This window comes from Acinonyx jubatus, chromosome B1 (assembly GCF_027475565.1).
Source record: "Acinonyx jubatus isolate Ajub_Pintada_27869175 chromosome B1, VMU_Ajub_asm_v1.0, whole genome shotgun sequence".
Lineage (NCBI taxonomy): Eukaryota > Metazoa > Chordata > Mammalia > Carnivora > Felidae > Acinonyx > Acinonyx jubatus.
The window spans coordinates 157,777,384-157,799,236 of record NC_069382.1 but is presented as its reverse complement, the minus strand read 5'-3'; the positions used below and the strand labels follow the sequence as shown (position 1 = coordinate 157,799,236).

Here is a 21,853-nt window from a genome sequence, read left to right as displayed (position 1 = left end):
TTAAAATACCACTGTATAAATTTATACATAAATTCAGACTTACATAACACTAATTTGTATCAGGAATTAAATCTGTTTAGAGAAACTGTTCCACAAGCACCAACACTCTAGAAGTACTAAAAGTTATATTTCAAAATAATTTATTAGAAAGTTATCTTAGCATTATCACAGCCTATAAAACATTCTTAATAGTTGCATCAACAGAGAGATCTTCTCCAAAATGAAAATGATCAAAATCTGTTTGAGATCTTGCATTTGCCAAGAGTGACTCATGTTGCTTTCAGTCCTGTCTAGTGAAAAAGAAACTGCATGAAGTGAATTTCTCATCTACTGAAAATGAAAATAAAATGACAGGGTAAATATTGGTGAATTTGCAGACAAGTAAGCCAGAGAAAATTTAATAATCAATCAAGATATCACATTAATGAACTATTATTATTTATTGTATTACATAAAATTCTGACACTGAAAATATTATAATATTTAAGTTCATGTCATTGCTCCTATATCACTATGACCCCTATTACATTAGTACCTTTAACTGTACCTTTTTTCCCTGCTTTTTGAACAGAAGTCCCACATTTTCATTTTGCATTGGACCCAGCAAATTATGTAGCCAGCCCTGACCATAGGTAAGAGCATGACAGTTTTTGTCATTAGCCATTACTGAAGACAGGTCGTGGTTGTGAATGCTTAAGAAGTGTAGAAAGGAGGGGAGCCTGGGTGGCTCGGTCAGTTAAACGTGACTCTTGGTTTTGGCTCAGGGCATGATCCCATGGTTTGGGAGATAGAGCCCCATGTTGGGCTCTGTGCTGTCAGCTTAGGATTTTCTCTTTCTCTCTCTCTCTTTGTCTCTGCCCCTTCCCCCACTCATGCTCATGTGCTCTCTCTCTCTCTCTCTCTCTCAAAATAGATAAAATAAACTCTAAGCAGTGTGGAAAAGAGCAAGAAATGCAAGAAAATTCATGTTCTTAATGTGTTCCATATAAAATCTATCAGCTAATAGACATTTAATCTTTCTTAAAAGTAAAACAAGGTACCTGGGCCTCTCAGTTGGTGGATTGCCCAACTCTTGATTTCAGCTCAGGTCATGATCTCAGGATCATGGGACTGAGCCCCACTTTGGGCTCTGCACTGAGCATGGAGCCTGCTTGAGATTCTCCCTCCCTCTCCCTCTGCTCCTTTCCCCTGCTTGTGATCTCTCTCTCTCTCTTAAAAAAAAAAAAAAAGGTAAAATAGTGTAATACTGTGACTGGAGTGCAGAATTCTGCATAAGGAAAAATATGTTTGTATTTGATCCAAAACAGATATCACTAAAGAACAATTTCAGACAATGCCTCCCATGGGTTGGCAAACTCATTAAAATTATGGTTTCTGCCATTGAAAAGAATGAGTCTGGGGCACCTGGGTGGCTCAGCTGGTTAAGTGTCTGACTTAGGCTCAGGTCATAATCTCATGGTTTGTGGGTTCGAGCCCCGCATCGGGCTCTGTGCTGACAGCTCACAGCCTGTAGCCTGCTTCAGATTCTGTCTCCAGCTTTCTCTGCCTCTCCCCTGCTTGTGCTCTGTCTCTAAAATAAATAAACATTAAAAAAAATTTTCTTTGAAGAAAAGAATGAGTCTAACAGGGATAAACATCCATTCAAATAAGGGTGAAACTCAGGTGTATTATACAAAGTCAGCCTGCCTACCCTTCCATCAGCATTCTCTGACTTTTAAGTATGGAGAGCTATTTTTCCAAAGATCAAAGAAATGGCCACCACAATATGGATCCCCCTCTTCTCCTGGTTTCTTCTGCAATGACTCCTTCTAATAACTCTGCCTGAGAAACAAAATCACAATAGAGATGACTTACATTTGAAAATGAAACAACAGGGAATAGAACTTATACCAGATAAACCAAATTGGCTTCCCATAAAGCTAAAAAAGATCCACTTAATCATAATTGCTTTTATTTTTGTACAGTGGTTATCTAAGACTATTACTACAGGAATCAAGAAACCTAGACAATATGTGTATTTACCCAAAATAATTTTAGTTCTATCTTCTTGACTTTTGCTAACATAATGGATATCTAAGTGGTATAATTTGTATGTCAATGCTTTTAATGGACCCATTTTAGCCCCATTTCTAATGTTTGTCTTGTCAAAATAGACTGAGAAAAGGTGCATGCATGTACAGAATTACAGTGAAAGGCATCATGATCGGTGTTTTAAAATTAGGAAAAACATTGCAATACATATAAGAATCAGAAAATAAATATTTGGAAGATATAAGATATACTTTACAAGTCAGTGACAAAATGACTTTGTAGCATGCCTCCGTTTTCTAGGCTGACTGTATCAAAGTTAAGTTTGAAACAGAAAAACAAAGGTAAAAAGAGTTGTCTGGGGAGTGTCTGTCTCCAAGCTACTGTGTGAATGATGGGTAATTATAGACAGAAAAGCCATGGGCTTTTGTTAGCCCCAACTCCCAGCCTTTCCCACTCACCCCTCCCTCCTGCAACTCTCTAAATGACTACCTAGCACCAGAAGCTTGGATTTTATAGTGAAAATAATTTAATGGGCTAGAAAGCGCTCAGAGAGAAAATCATATTGTTTACAATACAGCATCTCATCAACACAGTGGTACACACACACACACACACACACACACACACACACACACACACGATTAGCTTTTATCGAAGTATAGTCTCCCAGAAAGGGTGGGACTTTGGCGTGTTCACTGCAGGCTTCTTGTTACTACGCATGTATGATTCCAGCTGTATGGAGGGTATGTGGTTAGTGTATTTCCATACTGTAGGTCTCTAGAGGACCAAGCTTCCCACTCCAGCATGTAGAGAGGAAGGACAAACAAATTGGCAGGCTCAGACCAAACCGAATGCACAGATAGGTGCTGGTTCTGCCATCACCTATTTTTTAAAAATTTGAATTCGTGACTGTAATACTTAATTTTATGTGTCAACCTGGCTAGGCCACCATGCTTAATTATTTGTTCAAACACTAATCTAGATGTTGCTGTGGAGATATTTTGTAAATGTGATTAACATCTACAATCATTTTTTTAAATACCTTTTAAGCAGTCTCCACACCCAATGTGGGGCTCAAGCTCACAACCCCAAGATCAAGGGTTGTGTGCCCTACTGACTGAGGCAGCCAGCCACCCCAACGTCTGTAATCATTTTAAGTGAAGGAGATTACCCTCAGTGATGTAGATGGGCCTCCTCTAATAAACTGAAGGCCTTGGGAGCAAAATCTGAGGTTTCCTGGAGAAGAAATTCTGCCTCAGGACTGTAATATAAAAATATTGCCTGGGTTTCCAGCCTGCTGGCCTGCCCTAAGCATTTCAGATTCACCACCCCCCCCCCCCCCCACAATCACCTGAGCCAATTCCTTAAAAATAAATTTCTTTCTCTCTGTATTCACACACACACACACACACACACACCTGTGATACTTCCCAACTTCCATTGCAATTAACTGTGGCCACGGGGCTAGCTTCTTACCCAGATGTAAGCAGATGTGCTTTGTGGCAGCCGCCTTAAAAGACACATACATACCTTGTGTCCTCTTCTTTTTCCAGCCAGTCCTCCATCGTGCTTCCCAGAAAAGGCTGTCCGAGCTCTAGCAGCCGGCCATACTGGATCATGAAGATAAAGGCACACCCTAGGAATGATAGGATAGAAAGCTGGAAAGAACACAGATCCCTGATCGCTGTGGAGCTGCCGGATGAGCTCTGAACTGCCTCTCACAAGAGAAAAACAGTCCTATCTAATTTATCCTTGATATTGTTTTGGATTTTCTATCACATTTAGTGGAATGTAATCTCCAGGATATTTCACGTGAAAAATCTGCATCATTTTCCACAGGAACCTTCTCAAATTGGTGTAGTTCACAAAGGAAGACATTTCTGCTGCTGCTGCAAGTAAGGCATTTCTCTACCCTTGAGATGCCACATTCGTAGCAGCCCCACAGACCTGCCTGTGGGTGGAGGGGCAGGTCTCAGTGTCCACAGACTTTTCATGGCACAGTTTTCAAGGCATGGGAGGTGGGAAACAGAGGGTCTTCCATTCCACAGCTGTGACCTATTTCTTGTTTTAAAGACCTTCATCTAGTCAAATAAGTTTGTATTTGGGGCGCCTGGGTGGCTCAGATGCTTGAGTGCCTGACTCTTGGTTTTTGGCCCAGGGGCATGGGATCGAGCCCTGATTGGGCTCCATGCTGAGTGTGGAGCCTGCTTGAGATTCTCTCTCTCTGTCTCTCTCTCTCTCTCTCTCTCTCTCTCTGCCCCTCTCCTCACTCACAGTCTCTTTCTCTCTAAAAAAAATTTTTGCAACAATTTGTATTCCTCTAGTCCACATAATTTTGACCCAACTTCTTAGTAATACTCAAGTCTTAGGTTAATGAAAGAGCACCTTCACCCCCAATTTCCAACCAGCTCTCTGCCCTGAATAGCATCACCAAACTTCTTGAATTAACTTGACAATGGAGGGAGCTGGGCCTGAGAGGATGTCCCCTAATCTAGGAGCTAACGGGATACAGGTTGGAATCTCAGTCCCTGTCAGGCTCCAATGGACCTGGCAATCCTTTGGGGAGGAGAGGTGTTGTGGGTTGAAGAGTTCTTGGTGAGTTAAAGACTGATTCTTGTCATTGGCTGTGAATGAACTCAAGGCCACGGGATGTGAGCAGAAAGTAGGATGAACTCCGTCTCTCAGAAACAGGCCAAAGACAAAGAAGGCATAGAAGACCCTTTGAAGCTACTCAGGCCATTTGGGAGGAATGTATGAGTGTACAATGAGGCTGACTTTCAAAGATGAAACTATGACAAGATCAGAAATCTGTGTTTTTTGAGCCAATCTATGTCTATCTCTAGATTTGTTTTTATCTTTTTATTCTCATAATTTCATTAAACTAATGCTTCATTCATATCACAGTGTGTTCTATGGCCAGGCACTATTTTAAGTGTTTTTGTTTTGTATTAGTTTTTATATTATAATTATTTTGAGTGACAGAGAGAGAGAGAGAGGGAGAATCTCAAGCAGGCTCCGTGCTGACAGTGCAGAGCCGGATGCAGGGCTCCATCCCATGAACTGTGAGATCATGACCTGAGCCAAAATCAAAAGTCAGATGCTTAACCGACTGAATCACCCAGGTGTCCCCAGGCACTAGTTTAGACCTTGGGAATACAGTGAGCAAAACAAGTAAGATTCCTGCCCTGGAGCTTACATTTTAGTTGAGGAATACAGATAATGAGTAAACAATCAGAAAAGCAAGTTAAGTTTAGATAGTGATAAGTGCTATGAAAAAGGTTAAAAAAAAAAAAAAAAAAAAAAAAGACACTGAGACAGAGTGACCAGGGCAAGGGGAGGGAGAGGTCTACCTACTTTGGATGGATGGGCAGGAAGGTCTCCCTCGAGGAAGTGGCATTTCCTCTAAGTAACCAGAAGATCTGAAGAATGAGTGATCCAAGAAGAGCAACAACTACTGTACAAAGGTCTTGAGGTAGAAACATATTTGGTTGGGCACGGCATGTGAGGTAGAGAAAGCCAAGGGATGAAGTCACAAAGAAGGCAGGAGTTAGATCACACAGAACTGTAATTCAGAGATAGGGACTTTGGACTTTATTCTAAGGGCATTTGAAGCCATTAGATAATGTTAATGGGAATGAAATGATTTATTTTAATTGTGAATTTGAAATTTGGCAAGAATGGAAGCAGGGGGGCTATTAAATTAAAAGTCTCTTTTAAGAGTCCAGGTGAGACATAACACCTACTCTGACGAGGTGGTTACTTTGACAAGGAGATAGAAGGAGTTGAACAGATTCAGGATCTATTTTGTTTATTTTTTTTAAATGGTTTTTTATTTATTTTGAGACAGCGAGCGAGCACAAGCAGGGGAGGGGCAGAGAAAGAGGGAGACAGAATCCTAAGCAGCCTCCACGCTGTCAGCGCAGAGCCTGATGCAGGGCTTGAACCCATGAACCATGAGATCATTACCTGAGCTGAGATCAAGAGTCAGATGCTTAACTGACTGAGTCCCCCAGGTGCTCCCAGGACCTATTTTAGAAGTAGAGACAACAGATCTTGCTGGTGGATTGGATGTGGGGTATGAGGAAATGAGAGGAATCTCTCAGGGGGATGCTCGTTCCATTTACTAGATGAGAAGGCTGGGAAAGGAACAGGTTTTTGGAGGGAAATCAAGGGACCTGTTTTGCTCATGCTTTGTTTGAAAGGCCTGTGAGACACCCAGATGGAGACAGTAAGCAGATAGCTTGATGAGTGAGAATGAAGCGGGTCTTCAGCAGTCTCTCTGAATTTACAGCCTGTGTGTGGAAACTTAGTAAAGTCTGAAGAGGGGCCTGGAAGGGCGGCCCCATTTCCTCTGGGCCAGCAGAAGCCCCCTACAAAGGCCAGGCCCTTATCATCTGAAGGGTTTGGCATGCCTGTGGGTACCAGTACGCTTCATTTCACATAAGTAGAAGTGCTTAAAGACTTGAGAAGGTCAAGCAAGTTGTAAACTGCTATTTGTCATTTACCTACGTTTCAATTAGCCAAGTGCTTTCTCTTTAATTCTCAATGATCTTCAGTTGGCTCTTAGCATGAAGTTTCCGGTTTCCGCTTCTTTCTCATCACTCCCTGTCCTGGCTTCTCTAATCAGCCTTTAATTCTGTGGGATGTTTAAAGTAAAAAGCTTTAATCCACCCCTTGATGATTTGGGAGTGCAGGAGAGGTCTCTAAGGGAGCTCAGAAAATAGCTTGCCTCTTCACTACTTCTGGAAAGTTGAAGAGGAAAACAAAGAGTGAGACAAACAGGTGGTTAGGTTGGAGGGAGGGACTTTAGGTTTGGTGGACAGGTGTGCTGGACTAATACTGAACTCCAGAATCAAGAGCTGTCTCCATCCGCTTGCGAGCAGCCCTGGGCTCAGAGCAGACGGGGACCTCCCAAGAGGAAAAAGGTGGCAGTGCTAAGCCCAGCATGCTAGGGTACCCTGGCCAAATTTACTTTCAGTGGTGAAAGTGGTCACCACTTTCAGTGGTCAGTGGTGAAATGGTTACACCTCTGGGAGAGGCCGGGAAATAGCCCTCCTCATTGGAACTTGGAGTGGATAAAGGGCATTTTCCTCTAACGGATAATGGAAATGTTCACTGTTCATTGGCTGGTTTTACAGATTTTGATTTTCAGTAAGTAGGGCATGGTTACATTGCACAAAACAGGTATCAAGCACAATTCTGCCACGTATTAACTGTGTAATTTGGGGGAAAGTTTCTTGAACTAAGTCTCCGATTTCTCATTTGCAAAAATGAGGATACTGGTACCGACCTTGTGAGATCATTCCTATAACATGTTCAGCGCACTGCCTGGGTCAGAGTCGGCACTATTATTATTACTGGTTATGATGGCCGTCACTACGACCGTGTTAGGAAATCTGCTAGGTGCTAGGGATATAAAGATAAAAGACATAATCTTACCATCGAGAAGCTGAAGACTCTGCAAGGAGATAGGAATTAAAAAAAAAAAAAAAAACATTAAAATCCAGTGTAATGCATGTGTGGTAGGGTTTCTTACCAGGAGGGTGCCTGCCAGTGATACACTGTAGTGAGATTAAATCTGTGTAGGCTGAGACAGAAGAAAGAACTTGGAATTGTGGAGCCCCTCCATCCTCATTGGATACGGGGTCAAGTAAGTAGCTCCCATTGTTTGTCAAGAAATCAGGAAATCGCCTGTGATTTTAATCTTTTTTTTTTTTTTTTTTTAATGGGAGATAGTCACTAGTGAGGTTAGAACAGGGACGGCTCTAAATCCTGAGTGGTGAAGCCAGGGTCCTGAGTAGCCCTCTTGATGGTGCAAAGAGCTCATTACTTTGGAATCTACACCAGGGGCCTAAAGTGGCAGAGCCTGAGGTCCACGGGATGGAGGTGACACGGAGACAGGCTGGAAAGGCCCTACTCGGGCCCAGATTCTGACACTGCACTGACCCTGCTGTTCAAGTTCCTCATGGTGACAATGCGTTACTGTTTTTTTTTTTTAATTTTTTTTTTCAACGTTTATTTATTTTTGGGACAGAGAGAGCGCATGAACGGGGGAGGGGCAGAGAGAGAGGGAGACACAGAATCGGAAACAGGCTCCAGGCTCTGAGCCATCAGCCCAGAGCCTGATGCGGGGCTCGAACTCACGGACCGCAAGATCATGACCTGGCTGAAGTCGGACGCTTAACCGACTGCGCCACCCAGGCGCCCCATGTGTTACTGTTTACTTGTGTTAAACAGCTTTGCTGCCTTGCTCCTGAGCCACCTCACATGCAGAAGCTACTGCCTAGGCATCTTATAGCTGTAATCCATTAATCCTCACTGCATCATCTAACTGGGAATTTGGCTAGGAGCACTTCCTGTTAGAGAGCTCTGGAGTGTGTGGGTGGCCCATCCCGGAAAATAAGCCAAGTACCTTCCAGGCATCAGGGACACATGGCCAGTTTGGCCACATTTACCCTTCTGCCTGGGCCATTAGACTGAGTCACTAGACTCCCTTTCGGGCACCTCTTAAGCACAGAAAATCCTGAATTTGTAAAGGAGAGGCTTCTGGAGGTAGGATAGTTTGGACTTCTGGGATTTCTATTACTGGTTTATGAGGGCTCAAGCATTTGCACTCTAGGGATGAACGGGGAGGCACAACGTTTGTACCCCAAACTGTGTAGGAGGCATCCTGGTCACACAAGAGAAGCATGTATGAGCTACAGTAGCATGAAGCCAGGGGTAATGAATTCTGTAAGAGGAGGTGTTGGAGGAAGACTTCTGAGAGGTCAGACCTGAACAGGTTTTAGAAGTATGAGTAGGCGTTTACAGTGATAGAATGGAGGAAGTTAACTACAGACAGGAAGAACAGCATGGACAAAAGCTTTACTAACTCGCGACATAATGTGGTGTTAGTGAACTCAAAGTAGGTTTGCCCACTTTGCCACGGATTGTTTTGGTAGATTCATTTCTTGTTCCCACATTTCATAGATACTGTTCTGTAGCTCTTCACAAAGTACAGGTTTAATACGTGGACATATATGTATTTAGAATATTGCTTGGTACATGGTTAGCACTCTCTTAGTCACACTTCTGATAACTAAGCAGCTCAACTTTGTCTGTATAAGATGTAAAACTACTTTCAAGCCCAACCAACAACCATCCTTTCCCGTTTTCCACTCTTTCCCGCGCCTAAACACCCAGTGTCAAAAGCCAACCAAGTTAAGAGGCCAGTCTAAGATAGGTACACCACAAAACATCCAAAATGGAAAGGCTTTAAATGTTTCTGGTCTGGGGATGATTCTAGGCAAACAATATCTAAAACAAGTCTTGAGGATTTTGTTACTTCTGAAGTCCCATTTCAGAGGTTTGTTTGAAACTATCGCATTTGACCCTGTAAGACCACCGTCCTCTATAGAAAGCTGCACGTTGGAGGCGGCACCGAGAATAGTGAGGAGTGTGGAACTGGGCTAGGTGTGGCGGTTCCCGCAGCGAGTGCCACGTAACCAGGGCGCTCCAAGTAATTTGACATCTAGGAAAGGCTAAGAGAAGCGTAGGCCGGCCCGGATATTAGGGCAGAAGACTCGGGTGGGAGCAGAAGCAATGAGCCGTGCGGCCCTAGGCTGGTGGGCAGCCTCGGGGGAGGAGGACCCCGCGTGGGGCGCGGGAAGATGCGAGGAGAGGAACGTCACGCGGTGCCGGGTACCTCCCAGGAGCGCTGGGTCCAATGGGAGGAGGGCGCGAGCCGCACCTCAACCTGCCTGGGGACGTCACGACGCCGAGGCGGACGCCCGGCCAATGGGAGGCCGTCACGGGCAGGGGCGGGGCCCGGAGGAATTGGGCTGGCCCGCAACAAGACAGTTGGCGGAGTCTTGTGGCCGCTGCCGGAAAGGGGGAGGATCGAGCTGGCGGCTGCGACGCCGGCCTGCGCTAAGGCTCTCGCCCGCCCTTGCCTCTTACCGCATGGTGCCGGCTTCTCGCTAAGCTGGGGCGGCGAGGCGAGAGGGACGCACTGCCGGGGCGGCTCGGAGTCGAGGCTTCCCGTCGCCCGCACTTCCTCCTGTGGCGCCCGTGCGTGGCCGCCTCGGCCAGCGGGATGGCGGCGGCGGCCCGGGGGAGTGGCCGCGCATCGGCGCCCCGGCTGCTTCTGCCTCTGCTGCTAGCGCTGCTGTGGGCCCCGGCCGGCGTCCGCGCTGTCCCGGACGAAGACCTTAGCCTTCGGAACAAGGAACCGCCGGCGCCCGCCCAGCAGCTGCAGCCGCAGCCGGCGGCCGTGCAGGGCCCCGAGCCTGCCCGGGCCGAGGTGAGCAGGACGGGCCGGGCCGGCTGCGGAGCCGGTGCACCGGGTACCAGGCTCGCGGCCGCCGGGAGCGCCGCGCCCGGCCCCGGCTGCCGGCGGGGGGAGGGGAGCCCGCCCCGGCTCCTTGGGGTGGAGGCGGCGGAGGGCCCTTCTTCCCGGGTCGGGCCGGCCTCGCCCGGCTCCTTATGGGGGAGGGGATGGGAGCGCCCAGCAAGGAGCCCGCTGTAAACCTCCAGTCCGGGAGCATCGGGATGCTGCTGAGGAAAGGGCGTCTTGATGATCAGATGTGCCCTAAAGAGCTGCAAGTACTCGTTCCGGGTAGAAAGTTTGTAACAGAGGACAGCGGGAGGCTTTTCGTATTCCCTGAGGATGAGAACATCGGCCATTTCGTTGTTGAAAACGCTCATCCCCAGCTGCTTACCCAAATTCAGCTTTGTATGACCTGTGGTTTTTGCCAAATATATATGGATTATGAAGAGTGACTCTCACTTTTTAAAAACGTGCTCTGGCTTGCAGGAAGTAACCCTCAGGAACGCAGAGGAATAAGCCGTCTTTGACAGTACAGAGTGCTGCAGCGTACGGGATGCCAAAACTAAATTCATAAGCATACCAGAAAGAACCCTGTCGTTTGGCCTTATTAACGACTTTAATGTATGTTAATAGAATCACTTAGTCACTTGTGTCCAGAACCTCGGCGGCAATTTTAAATGTCTTCCCTGTATCGGGGAAGCTTTCTCCTCATTTCCAATTTGGACTCCTGAATTGAGGCCTCTGTGGTCTCTTCTGGTAGGAGAGGTTTGGCGCTCAGCCTCCCAGGCTACATTCGGCCCGTCGCCGCCCAACTAATCTTTCTAAAACTGAATTCAGTTTTACTTCTCAGAAATCCTCAGTGAATTGTCCCCGCATACTGACTTCAGTCCATCCTCTAATGCAGGATGTTGAGGTTTCTCCCTGAGGTGGCGCCCAGTCTTTTTTAGCCACGGCACCCTTGCTCATATGCAATACTCAAACCACTCTAACCTGAGACGCGCCTTGTGCTCCAGGGCTAGTCTCCCAGATGACAGTCTCCCTAAAAAAGGCTTCAGTGAGCCTGGAGCCCACTGGTCAGAACCTTTCCCACCTTTCAGGAACCCGCAGACACCTACTGTCTGTGAAGACTTCCCCATAACTTCCAGTTTAAACGTGATTTCTCTCTTGCCTGTTACCCCTGGGCTCAGCTGACCCTGCTCACCTTTTCCACTTCTGAACTTGAACTGAAATGCTGATTCATGAAATGTATTCTTAGTGTTTATCATTTAGCTTTCTGTCTTTTAAAATCCTCATCTGTCATTAACTTACTACTTTTCAAAGACTAGTTTGGGTGAAGTAACTTAGAGAGATTTTGAATGTAACTTTCCAGGCCTTTTCATCAGAGCTCTAGTCCTATAGTGATTTTTGAGATATAAATAGTGGTAGGTGTGGCTATTAATAATACCCGTATAGGCGCCTGGTGGCTCAGTAGGTTAAGCATCTGACTGGTTCAGGTCATGATCTTGGTTTGTGGGTTTGAGACCCGCATCGGGCTCTGTGCTGACAGCTCAGAGCTTGGACCCTGCTTCAGATTCTGTGTCTCCTCTCTTTCTGCCTCTCTGCCGCTCACGCTCTGTCTCTCTTTCTCTCAATAAATAAATATTAAAAAAATTTTTAATAAAAAAAATAATACCCTTGTAGACAGGGAAAATCCAGACTTGTAAAATAAAGGCAGCAGTATGCAATGATTGTATTAAGTGGTCTTAAGGATGCTTGTCTTTAAAACTGGAGATGTGAAGGGAAGGGGCAGGCACAATCTAATAAGATTTTTGTCTTTAATATTTTGATATACAGTTGACCCTTGAACAATGGGTTTGAAGTGCACGGGTCCACTTATACATGGATTTTTTTTCCATACAATACTATGAATATTCTCTGTTATGATTTTAACATTTTCTTTTCTCTGGCTTTGTTATAAGAACACAGTATTTAATACATACAACATACAAAATATGTGTTAATTGATATCAGTTTATGTTATCAGTAAGCCTTTCTGTCAACAGTAGGCTATTAGTGGTTGAGTTTTTGGGCAGTCCAAAGCTTTATGCAGATTTTCCAGTGTATAGTGGCTCAGCACCCTTAACCCCACACTGTTCAAGAGTCAACTGTTTTCTCGGTGGTTCTTTTAAGATAGGAATTTATTCTAAACTCTCTATTGTATGGTAGAATCTAATGATCTTGTTTTAATTATATTTTCATCTAACTTTGATATGGCTCAGAATTTTTTTCTCTACAGTACTACATGTTAGAAGAGATTTTTCTGTCATGTTTTCTGAACTACTTAATATAAGTATCATTTGCTTTTGTTGTCCAGTTGGTAGAGGTAAGATATGGTCAGGGTTTGGGGCACCTGGGTGGCGCAGTCGGTTAAGCGTCCGACTTCAGTCAGGTCACGATCTCGCGGTCCGTGAGTTCGAGCCCCGCGTCAGGCTCTGGGCTGATGGCTCAGAGCCTGGAGCCTGTTTCCGATTCTGTGTCTCCCTCTCTCTCTGCCCCTCCCCCGTTCATGCGCTGTCTCTCTCTGTCCCAAAAATAAATAAACGTTGAAAAAAAAAATTTAAAGATGTGGTCAGGGTTCAGTCTAATAACCATATAAGCAAGGGCCAAGCATTGCTGGATATCTGAAAGTTTCAACCATTTTGCTTTGTAGTTACATCCAGTAGATCTTTTAAAAAGGTAGGATATTTAAATTTACTTTTTTCATGCCACTGTGTGAGAGTGGACTTCTGAAAATGGAGGGGGGGAAAATCTCTCCTTTGTTGGTAGGCATTCAGGTGTGAGATGTAATAACATAGTTATATCTCCCAGGGTGCTTTGAAGCAAGATAGCTGAACTTCTGATAGGGCTTTCTACATTGGGTATTTTTTTTTTTTCTATAACCAGGTAAAAAAGTTCACTCTCTACTCCTAGTTACAAATAAACCTCAGTTTACAAAGCCATGGAAAGAGTAGTTGTTGACTACTTTGAGTCCTTTCCTTTATGCAGTTTATGCTTCTAGTGACTTACTCCGGTTTTTCTTATTCTTTCCCTGGACAGAGCATGTAATACAAGAAGCATTAAGTCCCTTTAGTTTAGGGAGATCAGGCAGTTTATAATTTGCTGCGTATTCTGGAAGTCCAAAGAGCTGCTCTGGTTGCAGAGCACTGTTGATAAAGCCACAAAAGCCTATTACCTCACCCAGTACAAATTCTTATTGTATTTCTGCTTTACTGTTTCTTGGCATTTGTTAAATTTTTTTTTTTTTTTAACATTTATTCGTTTTTTTAGAGACAGAGTGTGAGTGGCGAGGGGCAGAGAGAGGGGGAGACATGGAATCCAAAGCAGGCTCTAGGCTCTGAACTTACAGCATGGGGCTCGAACCCACGGACTGTGAGATCATGACCTGAGCCAAAGTCAGACACTTAACCAACTGAGCCACCCAGGCGCCCCTGTGTCTTGGCATTTCTTATCTATGAACTGTCAGAAGGCCTTCCGTGCAATATTTTAAACTTTTTCCCATTTTCATGAAGTTGCACTTCTGCTCCATCCAGCCCAACCTCCCACTTCTAGCCTCTTTACAGCGAAGCTAGAGGCTGTCAGGTGACTCTTGTCCTACTCTTGATTGCTGTGTCAAAATGAAGTGATAATTATGTTGATGAATTTATTTGGTGGTATTCTATCCATCAAAGCGATTCATTTAAAACAAATCAGTGAAACTAAATACATTGAATACATTTCAAATCTCAATTTATAAATATATTACCAAACAGTAACATGTATAAAAATAATGTTGTTGAACTCATTAAAACAAAATGTATTGGGGTGCCTGGGTTGCTCAGTTGCTTAAGCATCTGACTCTTAATTTTGGCTCAGGTCATGATCTCACAATTCATGAGATCAAGCCCCATGTCAAGCTTTGTGCTAGCAGCGTGGAGCCTGCTTAGGATTCTCTCTCCCTCTCTGCACTCCCTTGCTTGCACGTGCTCTTTCTCTCTCAAAACCAATAAACTTAAAAAATGTATTTATGGGGTGCCTGGGTGGCTCAGTCAGTTAAGTGTCTGACTCTTGGTTTTGGCTTAGGTCATGATCTCACAGTTCACGAGTTTGAGCCCCACATTGGGCTCTGCACTGAGCGTGCAGAACCTGCTTGAGAATCTCTCTCTCTGCCCCTCCCCTGTGTTCTCTCTCTGTATCTCTCTCAGAAATAAATTTAAAAAATTTTTTAAAAATGTATTTATAAATTCATATAAATATGAATTAACAAATAACATTAAAAATAAAATATTAAAAAATAAGGGCACCTGGGTGGCTCATTCAATTGAGCATCCAACTCTTTTTTTTTAAATTTTTTTTTTTCAACGTTTATTTATTTTTGGGACAGAGAGAGACAGAGCATGAACGGGGGAGGGGCAGAGAGAGAGGGAGACACAGAATCGGAAACAGGCTCCAGGCTCTGAGCCATCAGCCCAGAGCCTGAGCATCCAACTCTTGATTTCAGCTTAGGTCATGATCCCAGGGTCGTTGGATTGAGCCCGGTGGCGGGCTCCATGCAGAGTTTGGAGCCTGCTTGAGATTCTCTCCCTCTCTCTCCATCCCTCTTCCCATCTCTTTCTCAAAAAAAAAATAAAAATAAAAATAATAGTAATAATAAACCTAACATTCACAAATAAAAATAACTTAATGACAGTGAAAATTTATAATATAATTTTATCCTTTTTTAATACAATCTCTTAAAACCAGGTTTATCCGTGGTACCTTGTTTGTGTTTATTTATTTATTTATTTTTTATCTAATTCTTTTTTTTTTTCGAGTATATGAAATTTATTGTCAAATTGGTCTCCATACAACACCCAGTGCTCATCCCAAAAGATGCCCTCTTCAATACCCATCACCCACCCTCCCCTCCCTCCCACCCCCATCAACCCTCAGTTTGTTCTCAGTTTTTAAGAGTCTCTTATGCTTTGGCTCTCTCCCGTGGTATCTTGTTTAAGTTGCATGTATATTTTTGTGCACATTTTTCTACCTTCTGGAAAAGGCTTTTCTGACTGATACAATAAAATAATGGCAAGGAGACAGTTCTGAGCCCATTCTAAGCATTTTCCTTTAGACTTCTGTATCTCCAAATAATTTCACCTGTTGTTTGATAACTTTTGTTGAACGATTTTATTTTTGTGTTCTTGCTAGATTGGTCTCTTTCTGGGTAGCTGCCTACATTTGGTTTCACAGGAAGCGTCTTCCTCTCTTCTCTGGTTTTGTCACGTGTAGCTGGAGATTCCCATCAAGCTTTGATGTTCTCGCCCTCACGTGTTCATTTGAACTGTAGGACTCAGTAGGAATTACCGTTTTCATTGTCATTTTCTTCTCTTGAAGATCAGGAAAGCATAAAAGAGTACTTTTTAAATGAGGGAACTCCTCTTCCCCCCCTCCCCCCGCCCCAGTTTTTTCATTTGGAACTAATTTTGAGTAAAGATGAGTTTTATTCAGCAATTTTTTTTCAATTATGAGGTGTTGACTTTGCTCTCAAGATGTAAATCATTTGCATCTCAAACCCAAATTAAAATACTGAAATAGCGGTTTCTGTACCAAGGAAAACACTGGTGCTTCATTTCTTGCTTTGTTTTAATGTCGTAACTGGATAGTGGATACCAGAATGCAGTCCCTGCATGCAACCCTCCTGTAACGCCGTCATAAGTGCTTCTGTGTGCACACTTTCTGCCTCTCTCCACGTATGGGACAAGACTGTCATCCGTTCCATGCCTCTGCTCTGTGTCCATGTGCCTGTTCTCTTCTGACTTTCGGTACTTCCTTCCTCAGTACCTTTATTCTCTCCCTTTCCTCGGCTCCTTCCTGTGTGCTGACACATGGCTGCAGCTTTTTCCTATTTGGTAAAGGGGAAACAAGGCTGTTAATTTAACTACTTGCCTGTATTGGTTTCTCCTCTTGAGTTTTACAGACCAAATTTCTAACTAGGGATTTAGCGGCTTCTTCACTTTGCTTTAGTCTTTCCTTATCCGACTTTGGTCGCTGTCTTTTCATGGAACTGTTTTTAAAGAATACCTAAAGCCTACCGACCTGCCTCCCCCAGGGGTCATTTCGCACTGTTAACCCTCCTCTTTGAGAGTCCTACCCCATTTCGGCTGTATAACTTGGATCTTCATAAGTTTCCGTCTTCTTATGTTCATTTGGGATAATAGTTCTCAGGTTTCTGAGTATCAAGAAAAACAATGAAAATACTAGGCATCTAGTTAGTCGCTCAGCGAATGGTGACTGCCCCCAACTGGACCATCTGTGGTGCTTGCCTGCCTGCTCTATAAATATCTAAGACAGTTTTGTTGTTCTTTTGTTTCTTCCTCCTCCTCCTTCCCTAAGTATAGACATTCTCTAAGTCTCATTGTTTCCACTTAATCTAATCTCCCTCTGCCTTGGAAATCTCTGCCTGCAGGGCTCTATCTGATCAATTTAGGCTGCCAGCAGCCAGACACTTACCTTGAGGCTGTGCTGGCTTCAAATCAGGAATCCTGGTTCTGACGGCCTCTTGGAAACCTTCATTTGAAATGCTTTTTACCACCTCATGTTGAATGTGTCTGAAACCAAATCCCTTATTTTTATTCCTCTGTCCCACATGCTTTGTAGGAATACAAATATTTCTCCCAGTAAACCCAGCAGAAAACCTTACCATCATCTTTGATTCCCGCCCCCCACTCCATTTAAAGTTATGTTGATGTTTTCCCTGTCCTTCAGGTGCAGAATTTTCCCTTCCCTAACTTGTCTTCAACATTGGTCTTATGCAGCTGACCTCATGAATTGGTCCAGTGGCTACCATTCTCTACTTTCTGCCCTGATCTGTTAGTCATAATGCCTTAATCATATTTGTGACATCTACTCAAACTTTTAAGGGCTTCTTGCTTGCCTCTGGGCCAGTCTGAACACACAGGATTTTCAGTCTGGGCTCAATTTATGTTTCTTATCTTACCCCAGCCATTCATCTGATGGTTTACTCCCCGTTCTCAGAACATGCCTGCATTCTTTCAAATGGTCAGTCCTGGGAATGAGGTAAGTGCATGCACCCCAATGTATTTTCAAGGTAATCACTCTGTGAGTGGCTCGTACTGAATCCTGCTGAGAATTTGAAGGAGGCTTATGAAATGAATTTCAGGGCCGACTTCCCCAACTGGTCAAAGGTTGCCCCACAGGTGTTAACTTCTCCATACTTCCGGGTAGTGAATAAGTACAGAGCTCTTACTTTTCTGGTTGGACCTGCCTGAAGCCAGTTGCAGCCTTCAAGGAACTGGTTCTCTATAAGGGGGGTAAGAGATTGGGTCAAGAGATCTTTTTGAAGTGGTGCACAACAGGTGTTTGTAATTATGTGCATGGTTAAAAAAATAAAAACAACTCAAAAGGTACAGAAGTATGTAGAGTGAAACAGTATGTCTCCTCCTCTGGTGTTCTGGTTCAGGGCTCTGCAAACTGCAGTTTACCACAGGCTCCTTGTCTTGTAAATAAAGTTTTTTTATTGGAACAGAGCCATGCCCATTCATTAAAGTATTATCCATGGCTGTTGTCAAGCTACAGCATCTGATTGGGTAGTTATCACAAAGGCTTTGTGGTCCATGAGATTAAATATTTGGCCCTTTAAGAACAAGTTTGTCGACCCCTATTCTAGTCATCCTGGTTTCTTCCCTGTAAACACCCACTGGTAACTGTTTGCTGAGATTTGGCATGCGATAACAACTGTATACATGCTATATATACCTACCTACCTCTGTGCCCCTCCACAGACATACATACGATGACTGTATACATAATGCATGCTTTTTTCCAACTTAAAAATATCTTACTGATTTTTCCTTACTAATATATATAGAAGATCCTGATTCTTCACTTATATTTTAGAATATAGTATTCTAATAAGCTACCATTTATTTAACCAATTCCCTATTGATGGACATTGTGTTATTTTGTCTTTTATTATTACAAATTATAACATTATATTTATACATGCTTCTAATACAAAAAGATTAACTCCCTGAGTGTTCCTATCTTAAACTTTGTTTCAGTCATATGCCTGCCATGACACATTGTCCACAGTATGCATTCACTTTTACTTGAGGGGAACAGGATCATTAGGGGCTGGAGTTGTTGGGTTAGGCCTTTCTCATGAGGTTCTGTGTAAGTTGGATCTTGAGGAATCAAGATGAATAATGAAAAGGGGGTAGGAGGAGCAGTAGGGCTACATCGTTGAAGGCTTGTGGTTACCAAAACCTTCACGTGCTCTTGTGTTGCACTGCCCAGAACCAGAGCCATGAGCCATGGCGGTTCTTACGCACTTGAAATGTGGCTAGTTCACATTGAGATGTGTGTGAGATAGGTGTGGCAAGTAGATCGACAACAGTGTTTGAAGACTTAGTGTGGAAATAAGACTAAAAAGAATGCTATGCTTCCAGAGTAGTATCTTGGATGTATTGGAAATATTGTTAAAAATAATTTTATTTGGGAGCGCCTAGGTGGCTCACTCAGTTGGTTAAGCATCCGACTCTTGGTTTTGGCCCAGGTCATGATCTCATGGTTCTTGAGATTGAGGTCCGCATCGGGCTCTATGCTGATGGTGTGGAGCCTGCTTGGGATTCTCTCTCCCTCTGTCTTTGTCCATCCCCCGCTTGTGCTCTATCTCTCTCTCTCAAATAAATAAGTAGAAACTTAAAAAAAAAAAAGTTTTATCTGTTTTTACTTTTTAAAATGTGGCTACCAGAAAATTTAAATTATGTGGCTTGCAGTATTTTCTATTAATACTATTAATAATATTATTAATAATAGTAATAAATAAGCTATTAATAAATAAGCTCCTCTGGCTTATTTATCCTTCCATATGGACCGTAAGGCTCATTCTTAAAACAGTGAGGTAACACGATGAACCTAGTTTTACAGAGATTAAACTGGTTGTGTTGTGGTGTGCTGAGATAACTGTTTGTAGCTGAGCCCTTGCTGTGTCCTAGGCATCATCCTAGCAGCTTTATGTGTTACTAACTCAGTCTTCACAGCAAGTCTGTAAATGTAGGTACCCCTCATCTTGCAGTGCTTGGGTCACAGGGAGGCAGACCTCCTGGCCCAAGGTCGACTGATAATGCCTTGGCTGTGGACCCAGGCATTTTGATAGCACAGCCACATATTGAACCATTACAAGTCACCCAGACGGTGAGTTAGAAAAAGGATGTGCTCTTTGCACACAGTAAGCACTTAGGCATTTGACAGCAAACGCATGGTAGCTGATAATTTTCTGACCTTATTATTAGCACTTTAAGTTTTAAAAATTGACCTCCATAATACCCTGATACTTTGGTTTTACATTCTTTTCACTGTGGTTGGCGGTTTCACACTTATCTTTTTGGATATCCAAGCTGCAAGTTGAGTTTCTTGTGTTCTGTATATAGCAAGTTTTTAAGAGTATGTAGTTTTTTGTTTTCTCTTGTCATACTCAGGAGGCAAATTTTATTTTGTCGTCTTCATTTTTCACAGAGCAACAGAGAGGCGAAGTAATGTGGCCAAGGTTTTATAGCAGGGAGTTATAAAGCCATAAAAATATGTAGTTTTGGTCACTGTTTTGTTTTTACAAGTAAACATTTTCTGTTTGAGCTTGGACCTAATTGATCATAAACAACGTACATTTATTCCTAAACATTTTCTTGGATTTCGGATGATACATACTTTACAGAGACGTTTCTTCATACAAAAGGTGTATCAGAGAGGAGAATGGTTGTATTAATGAGAGCCAAGTTGCAATGCTTATATATATATTTTTTGATGCTTAATGACTGTAGAGTATTTGAAGAGAAAGGAAGCTCATTTTTAAAGAAACATCAGCATAGATGGAACTAAAATGGTAATGGAGAGAAGGCCAGAATTTCTGTGAATGGTACTTCTTCAAGAGCCGACTTCCAAGGCTGTCCTTCTTGAGTTAGTCCTAATACCAAATATTTTCTAAAATGTTAAATTTCCCCAGTTTGTAGCTCAAAGTTGTAGTCTCATAAATGCTTAAATCTTGCTGATCTTCACTGTGGAATGGGATAAGTTTACGTTGTTAGTTGAGGAATGACACGCACACTGAGAATTTTCCTGTAAGTGGTCCTTCTCTTCCCTGGAATGGTGACCTTGAGCAGGGAATTTCCTACCTTCTCTAGCAGCCCAGCTCGGCTTCAGAAATCTTTTCCCTGTGTTAAGCTAAAACCTGACACCAAACCTGCTACCTGTGACGTTTGTTTTAAGTTTTATTTATTTATTTTGAGAGAGAGTGCACATGTGCGTAGGGGAGGGGGAGGGAGAGAGAGAAAGAGAGACAAACAGACACATACACACATAGAGAATCCCAGTGTGGGGCTCAAACTCATGAACCCTGAGCCAAAATCAAGAGTCAGAGGCTTAAATGACTGAGCCACCCAGGTGCCGCCCTCCCCCGGTCCCCTGGGACTTTTTTTTTTTTAAACATTTATTCATTTTTGAGAGAGAGAGACAGAGCATGAGTGGGGGAGGGGCAGAGAGAGAGGGAGACACAGAATCTGAAGCAGGCTCCAGGCTCTGAGCCATCAGCCCAGAGCCCGACGCGGGGCTCGGGCTCACAGACTGAGAGATCGTGACCTGAGCCGAAGTTGGGCACTCAACCTACTGAGCCACCCAGGCGCCCCGCCCTGGGACTTTTTAGTTCTACCTCTTGCGATCATACAGAGTAAATACACACATAGAGACTTTTGCGGTTATTGGAACAGAGGCCCCCAGTCCTTCCTAATCCCTCATTTGATTGTTTTGGAGCCTGAGTTGGCAAACTTTTTTTAATGGCCCAGATAATACTTTAGGTTTTGAAGCTACTTAAGGTCTCTGTTGCATAATTTTCCTTTCCTTCTTCCAGCCCTCCTCCTTCCGTCCCTCTTTGTTTTTATTTTTTGCAACCCCTTGGAAATATAAAAACACTCTTAGCTGACACAGGCTGGACTTGGCCCCACGGTAGCTTGCCAGTCCCTGGTTTTAGAGCCTCTTCTGTCTGGGATGATCTTCAGGGGGGCAGTGCTTTCTTCATGGTGCTGCCCCAGAGCCATACAAAACTTCCGTAAGAACTGAGCAGCACAGAATAATGGATTTGCCACTATTTCAAGTACTTGAAGTGCCTGTTGCTTATTTGAGCTTGGTCACGTTTTCAGCTTGAAATGACCTTATTAGTGCTGACCAAGACTTCGGTTTATCTTTTTTATTAGACCACATTACATATCCTAGGATATTTTTAGACTTTAGTCTAGGACCATCCGTATATACAGCTATCTATGTCTATTTTTTTAATAGTTTTTAATTTTTTTATTGAAGTGAGGTGGACACAGTGTTATATTCGTCTCAGGTGCACAGCACAGGGACTCAACAACTGTGTTATGCTATCTCACAGGTGTAGCTGCCATCTGTCACCATGCATGGCTACCATAGTACCATGGCTATAGTCCCTGTGCTGTACCTTTTGTT

General features: G+C 43.5%; 1 protein-coding gene and 2 long non-coding RNA genes across 4 annotated transcripts in view; 2 read left to right on the top strand and 1 right to left on the bottom strand.

The window, feature by feature from the left end:
* Positions 1-558: 558 nt before the first annotated feature.
* LOC128314546 (uncharacterized) lies at positions 559-4,929 on the top strand. The gene is made up of 2 exons (XR_008296318.1): positions 559-632; positions 3,585-4,929. It is a non-coding gene; the product is annotated as an uncharacterized LOC128314546 (long non-coding RNA).
* Positions 4,930-9,897: 4,968 nt separating this feature from the next.
* The window catches only part of TMEM165 (transmembrane protein 165), a 35,357-nt gene continuing 23,401 nt past the window's right edge, over positions 9,898-21,853 (top strand). The window contains exon 1 of one of the 2 annotated variants that reach the window (XR_003419389.2): positions 9,898-10,312. Coding sequence is in view for 1 of the 2 variants with exons in the window: in XM_027057044.2 (XP_026912845.1) it covers positions 10,106-10,312 (207 nt within the window). In the remaining variant the exon portion in view is untranslated. The remainder of the gene's footprint in view (positions 10,313-21,853) is intronic. The other variant, XM_027057044.2, reaches the window with a different exon arrangement.
* On the bottom strand, positions 15,506-17,276 carry LOC113598721 (uncharacterized). The gene is made up of 2 exons (XR_003419417.2): positions 16,844-17,276; positions 15,506-16,235 (listed from the first exon to the last, which is right to left on the bottom strand). It is a non-coding gene; the product is annotated as an uncharacterized LOC113598721 (long non-coding RNA).